Source organism: Cucumis melo, chromosome 8, assembly GCF_025177605.1.
Source record: "Cucumis melo cultivar AY chromosome 8, USDA_Cmelo_AY_1.0, whole genome shotgun sequence".
NCBI classification, from domain to species: domain Eukaryota; kingdom Viridiplantae; phylum Streptophyta; class Magnoliopsida; order Cucurbitales; family Cucurbitaceae; genus Cucumis; species Cucumis melo.
The window spans coordinates 32,334,796-32,341,966 of NC_066864.1; the positions used below are offsets into that span (position 1 = coordinate 32,334,796).

At 30.6% G+C, this 7,171-nt stretch overlaps 1 protein-coding gene across 3 annotated transcripts; it reads right to left on the reverse strand.

Annotated features, from left to right (window-relative positions):
* Window positions 1-3,230: 3,230 nt before the first annotated feature.
* LOC103491228 (30S ribosomal protein S31, chloroplastic) lies at window positions 3,231-4,101 on the reverse strand. Of its 3 annotated transcripts, none has more exons than XM_008451094.3 (3): window positions 3,763-4,101; window positions 3,608-3,672; window positions 3,231-3,505 (listed from the first exon to the last, which is right to left on the reverse strand). In XM_008451094.3, exons 1-3 carry the CDS (start codon window positions 3,929-3,931, stop codon window positions 3,371-3,373), a joined length of 369 nt encoding a protein of 122 aa, XP_008449316.2. In that variant the 5' UTR covers window positions 3,932-4,101; the 3' UTR covers window positions 3,231-3,370. The 3 variants fall into 3 exon arrangements, with proteins under 3 accessions (XP_008449316.2, XP_050945282.1, XP_050945281.1); XM_051089325.1 differs by having other exon boundaries at window positions 3,608-3,659; window positions 3,763-4,011; XM_051089324.1 differs by having other exon boundaries at window positions 3,231-3,659; window positions 3,763-4,012.
* Window positions 4,102-7,171: the final 3,070 nt, after the last annotated feature.

A 7,171-nucleotide genomic window follows, 5' to 3' on the forward strand; every position in this document is an offset into this window, starting at 1 on the left:
CTACAATATTATAATCCAACGGGGAACAAAAACAGTTTAAAATGTGAGTCAACTGCCAAAATTGGTCGGCTTCAATAAAAGGAAGAGGATGGATCCCAAAATTGGTGGATGGAAAAACCAGAAGCCGCTTAAAAGATATGGATCACCTCGAAAAGATGTTGCAAGGCAAGAGGCTTCACAAAGGAAAAAATCAAGGTGTCATTTGCAAACTGTAAATAGACAAGGGTAAAACAAAAATCGCCAATAGGGTGAGCAACGAGGAGGCCCTTAGATAGAATATGCTCCATGAGATGATTAAGAATTAATTATTGAATTGAGAGTATTTTCTTAATCACTGTTCTTTCCTAAAGAGATTAAAGGGGAGCAATTCCCAGTCTTCTTCACGAGAAACAAAAATCCAAAATTTTTAGAATAAAAAAAAAAACTGGGTTTTCTTGTCTTCGGCCTTCCCATGAACATCTTTAATTGGAACCTTAAATAATTTCCTATGGTAAATACTTCAATGCATCATAAAACACGTCGACCTCTCCTATGACAAATTGCTCCATCACAAATTGTCCCATAACAAATCTTTGTTTAATTTTTAAATTTTCTAATATGTGATCGAGGTAGGCTGAAAAGATAGTGCATACTGGAATCACTCAAATATAGTTTTTTTTTCTATCGCGCTTTTGCATTTTTGTTAACTCATCCAAAAGGATTGTATAAATTTTAGTGAACCAAAGAATTGACTCAGAACATTTACATCACAATCATATCAGTTGAGACTTTCAAAGAGAGAGAGAGACAGAGAAAAAAGAAAACTTGATTCTCAATCGATGAGACAAGAATGAAAAATGCGCGACATAAGCGTTCTTCTCCCTCTGGCGACGTAAATGCACTCTCTTTTTTAATTAATTTGTACACTTCAAAATTTAAATATATTGATTATGTCATTACTATTTTAATAATAATTTTTTTAGACTTCAAAGCGGATATAGAGGCAAAGATCAAAGAGATGAACGAGAAGGAGAAGAACAAGAAGAACAAGAACGTAAAAGAGAAGTTGTCCTGATGAAATTTGTAACTTTTATTTATGTTAGATAGACTTTGAAATTTCTATATTCCTAACTTTGTAGGAATTAATTTAATCTATATTTGAGACTTTCTAGAACTTTTATTTAATTATATTGATACATAAACGGTTCAGTTTTGATTCGGTTTTATTTATGCATAAATAGATCGGTTTGTCATAGATGATCGGTTTGGTTCGATTTTAAATGAGCTTTTTTTTACTTTTTGGTTCGGTGCGGTTTTAACTTCAAACCGAACCGAACCGAACCACAAACACCCCTAACCTCAATCCTCAATCTATTAGGACAATAATTTAGAGTTTAGATCCAGACGTTAGACTCAAATCTCACTACTCCACCCCACATGCAATGCAATCAGGGAAACACCATGAAAGCAACAATATTAAGTGAGGAGTAGCAAACTATGGGTACAGCTAGAAAATACTTCAGAAGAACCATGTCAAAATCCACAAAGGAAAAATAAAGACAGGTATTCAAATTTTAAAACAGATTTCCATTCAACAAACATAATTGATCAGATTTCAAATGTTTTAGGATCGTCTTTGATCACCCATTGTAATATAAAATAATAATAATAATGATATACCCAAATTTACCTTTTTCCATTTAAATACCCAGATCGACCAAAATGAACAGTCATCAAAGTGTTGAATGCCCAATAAAATATTAAGGACTAGATATAAAACACACCTCTTCTAAAGCCAAATTTGTAAGCAATTCTATCCAACTTTAGAATTTTTTACCACAAATCAGAATTCTAAGTCGTCTCAATCTGAACCTGATTCTAAATCGCCCGCTACTCCACAAAAAACTAAATCTAGGTAGCTTACGAAACGACTTTTTCCTAGTTAACCTGTGTTTGCTAACACCTATTGTGCTATGCCCAAGCCCTGTCTTTCTGTCTATGGAACCACCACTTGATGTGCAATGAGTTCTGTGAGATCCAGAATTATGTGAGAGTCCAATCTTGACGGATGCCCAAGCATCAAAGATTTCAACATCAGAATCACTGCCCCATAATGGAATTGACTTTATCATAGGTGATCCACTGTACTTATGGAAATAGGTGGCTAGACTAGTATGTTGCATCTCAAATAATCTCCTCAGAGAAGTGTTTCCTGCTTTCATCAAGTCTAGTAAACTACTGCTTCTACAAGATGATTTAGAAGAGGAAGACATAGAAGAAGAAGAATACACAGATTTCTGATACTCGAGTATTTGTCGGATTCTTTCCTTTTGGACTTCAGGGTCAATAAACCTAGGTACATCTTCTTCCTCCTCAGTTATCTCTGATACTGGCATAGTTATCTAAAAAGCAGTGGTTGACACTAGACGAACGAGGAAACGCATTTTATCTTTATAGAGAGACAGTAGAACCTCCAAAATACACATTAAAAGCAACATAGACGGCTGAAATCAAGTTAAGAAATATATTATTTGTAAAAGCCGGCCAAGAGAACTTTGCTTCACCGTTTACTTCTCATAGAAAACAGTCTATCCAAGGTCGTATCTACCATTTGTTTATTTTCTTATTATGATTATGAAGTACAATAGGCCTCTTATGGTAACCATTTAGTTTTGTTTTTAAAAATTAAATTTACAAACAATACTTCCACTTATAAGTCTTTGCTTTTCTATTCACTTTCTACCGATGTTTTCAAAAACTAAAGCAAAATTTGAAAACTAAAGAAGTAGTCTTCAAAATATAATATTTCTTTCCGGAATTTCACTAAGAATTTCAAATGCTTCTTAAAAAATGTGAAAACCATCTTTGGAATTCACGGGATAAAATCGTTATCGAGGGTGGCTTAAGTAATTTCTATTGGTCTATCACAGACAGAATATTGGATAAATCCTCCCAAACTCCCGGTCAGAACTTAGTGTATGAACAAGCAATTGACGCTTCCTTACAAACCCAAACTAAGACGACTTGAATTTTTTTTTCAAAACCAACAAGGAGCTGGTAGAATCTTTCTATATCTAACGTTAATCTTAAATAGCTCAACTCTAGTCTCCGATAACATGTATGCGAAAGTGAACTTAAATTCTTTTTGAAACAAACGCCTGTATTGACGCAAAGACTATCTATAAAGCATTGATGCTTAGACTCCTGCTCCGAAATGGTTAAAGACAAAGATAGAGAGGCCGTACTTGGAGTTGACTCAAAACGAACAACACATTCAAGAAGCTGATAAGCAACTGAAGAATTCATACAAAATAATGCTATTAGAAGAAGTGGAAGTACCTTCTGAATTAAGAAAACACATTCAAATAAACAGAATTAGATTGTTCCATGACTAGCTAGCAAAAAGAGACTCGTCAATCTCGATCTTGATTTTCTCGTCGTCGTCAAATTTATCCTTCCTAGGTGGAGAAGGAGGAGTTGGTACTCTCGGAGTCCCTCTCCCCTTGGTCTTGTCCCGAGGCCTCGCCTGAACATTTTCCCCCCCGAACAACAAAATTCAAAATATAAAAATCGATAGAGGAACTCATCGAAGACAAACAGAAACTCAAGAAAACATATAGGCACATACATTTCCATACGAATGATTGAACCGCTTTCCTCTCTCCGTTTTCTTATCGCCTCTGCCACAATATACTGAAAAAGGTAAACACAGAACAGAAATTAAGCAATGAAAAGTGAACAGAAACGATGTAAATACTCCAAGTGAAGCTAACAAACGCATACCAGCAGGAATTGAAGAAGGAGATGAAGGTGTAGAGATTGCAAGAGAAGCCGTAGAAGAAGCACGAAGAGATGTTCCTAGGGTTTCAGACTTGGAGAAAGAGAAGTAATGAGGACTGAGAGATGGAGATTGAGATGGAGCCTGAAGAAGTCCGAAAGGAAGAGATCCCATGGATGGATGAAGATGAAGCAGAGCGAGCAAGCGCTTGTGAGAGAATCAGAAGGATAAGTTTCGAGTGGAGAATGTGATGGATATGGTCCTGATTTTATAGTTAACCCGGGCGGGTTTTCGGAGCTCCGAAAAAGATATAAGATTGGCGCTCTTTGCAAACGACATGTCGTTCAATAAGAGCTATTAGTTAGCTGTCGAGTGGGTTTGTTTAAAAGGGGAATTGGATGGATGGCTGGCAAAATATGGGGAGCTCACTGGAATTATAGAAAAAAAAGAAGAAGAAGAAGAAGAAGAAGAAGAAGAAGAGAACTAAATTAATAAGTTTTGTAATAAATTCTCTGAGCGTGTCTTTTTTATTCTCCCCTTCCCACTTATCTTGTGGTATGTTATTTTTCAAACTCTAATATTCTGTTAGATTTATTTGCCATAGAATATTAAACAAAATCTTTATCTCTATAAATAATATCTTTTAATCTTTATTCTTCTCGCTGCAATTTTTTTCGTCGTATTTTTTTTTTCTTTTTTACCGCTACGATTTCTCTCAATCGTCTTTCTTATTTTTCTATTATTTTTTGTACGTTGTTTGATCTTTCCATATCTTTCTTCTTTTTCTTTTTTTTTCCATTGCGAATTCTTTCCATCGAATTTCTTCTTTTCTTTTGTTCCCTGTGATTACTTTCCATCTTCTTTCTTCTTTTCCTCTCATTTTTTTACGTTATTTAAATTTAGATAACCAAAATCTAAACGACCGTGTACAAAAAACAATAAAATCTAAAACATCGTGTATGAAAATCTTTAAAAAAATCATTTAGATTGGAGTAGCCAAATGTAAACAATCATATAAAAAAGGTAAACGATCGTGTAAAAAAAAATAAATCATCGTGTAGAAAAATCTAAACGATCGTGTACTAAAAAATCTTGAAAAAATAAATGATCGTGTAAAAAAAAATAAAACCAAAAAAAATTTTAAAAATTGCTTAGCCAAATCTAAACGATTGTGTGACCAAATTTAAACGTAACCAAATTAAATGATCGTCTAACAAAATTAAACGATAGAATTGAAAAATAAATTATAGCAAAATCTAAACGATCGTATACCAAACAATAGGCAAATCTAAATGATCGTGTACCAAATATATTATGCATGCGTTGTTGACAACATCGTTGATGAGATATTTTTGGTATTTTTCACGGTGAGCCTATGAATTTTTTCCGTTTTCTGAATTGTTCTATACAGTGTAAATATTTTGCCGCTTTGTTATATTTTTGAAAAGATCCCTAAATGTTTATATATTTATTTAATAAAATTATATCATAAAACCTTTATCTTCGGTAAATGTTTATATATTTATTTTTAGAAATTTCTAAAATATATATTTTACTAATCCTTACTATCTATTTTTTTCTAAGAATTCAAAAAAATATAGGTTTAACAAAGTTTATGAAATATCTTATTCCTTTTTATTATTTTAATCTTATATCAAACTAATTGTATCCATCTTTAATAAATTTTTATTTAATTATTTGAAGTCTTTTAAAAAATATAACAAAGTGACAAAATATTTATATTATATAGAAAAATTCTGAAAACGAAAAAATCCCACAGACCTACCGTGGAAAATACAAAAAATGCCCCGTTGTCAACAACATATATTTGGTACACGATTGTTTAGATTTGGTAGATTAGATTTGTCTACAATTTATTTTTTCAATTTTATCGTTTAATTTGGTTACGTTTAAATTTGGGTACATGATCGTTTAGATTTGGACCCAAATTTAAACGATTTTTTTTTTTCAAAATTTGGTAGTTTAGATTTGGTTAAACAATTTTTTTTTATTTCTTTTGGTATACGATCCTTTAGATTTGTCTACACGATGATTTATTTTTTTACATGATCGTTTACTTTTTTTACACGATCGTTTACATTTGGCTACTCCAATCTAAATGATTTTTTTAAAGATTCTTTATACATGATTTTTAAAAATTTTCTATTTTTTGTACATGGTCGTTTAGATTTGGTTACTCAAATTTAAACGACATAAAAAAGAAAAGGAAAAGAAGACTCTTTATACACGATCTTTTACCTTTTCCTACTTTTTGTAGACGATCGTTTGGATTTGGTTACCCAAATTTAAACGACGTAAAAAAAAAGAAGAGGAAAAGAAGAAAGATATGAAAAGAAATCGTAGCGGAAAAAAAAGAAAAGAAGAAGACGATGAAAGAAATCGCAGTGAGGAGGAGAAGAACGACGGAATGATAAATTTGGAATATTTAAAAAATGACTAATTTCATGGGCTTTGTTACACGGGCCGTAAATAGTTTAGTGTTTTGTTACATTTATGAAAATTATCCTAATTATTTTTTAAAAATATCAAAATATATCGTTAATAAACAATAAATACTTGGTTGTTATATTAATTCACTCTTATTTATCTAAAATATAAAAAGAATTTTTTCAATCCATATAAGGCTAGTTTGGAAACCGTCGTATTTATGTGGTATGTTATGATTTTCACATACACTATGTATTAGACATTTGTGAGACATTTTATTTTTCAAACTCGGATATTATATTTTGTTGAACCAAATCTTTTATATATGAATCTTTTATCTATAATATCTTCAATTAGTTATCCTAACCTATCCTTTATATATATATTTATTTAATAAAATTATATTTTAATTAAACTTTATCTTTAATAAATGTTTATATATTTATTTTCTAAAATATATTTCACTAATCTATAATATTTATTTTTTTCTAAGATTTTAAAAAAATATAGTTTAATAAAGTTTCCGAAATATCTTTCCTTTTTATTATCCCAATCTTGTATTAAACTATTTATATCTATCTTTAATAAATTTTTATTTAATTTTTTTATAAATATCAAAATATTTCATTAATAAACTTTAATTTGAATTTTTATTTACTTATTATTGCAACATTACATATATATTTAAAATTTTATTTACTTATATATTTGCAATAATAGTTACGCTTTATGATCAAATCATAATTTTTCTGTATGTTTACCTTTTTGCAATTTTAAGTAATGATCGTCTAAATGTAAATTATTTTATCAATCTTATTTTTCATGCCCTTTTTATTTTAGTGAGAACTTATTAATTTGTTTCTCAATGCTTCTTATTAAAAATTCAAATTAACTTATTCTAAAAATATTCAAAAAAAAAAAAAAAAAGAGGGGAGAGAACTTCAAAAATCACGAATGGCTAAACAA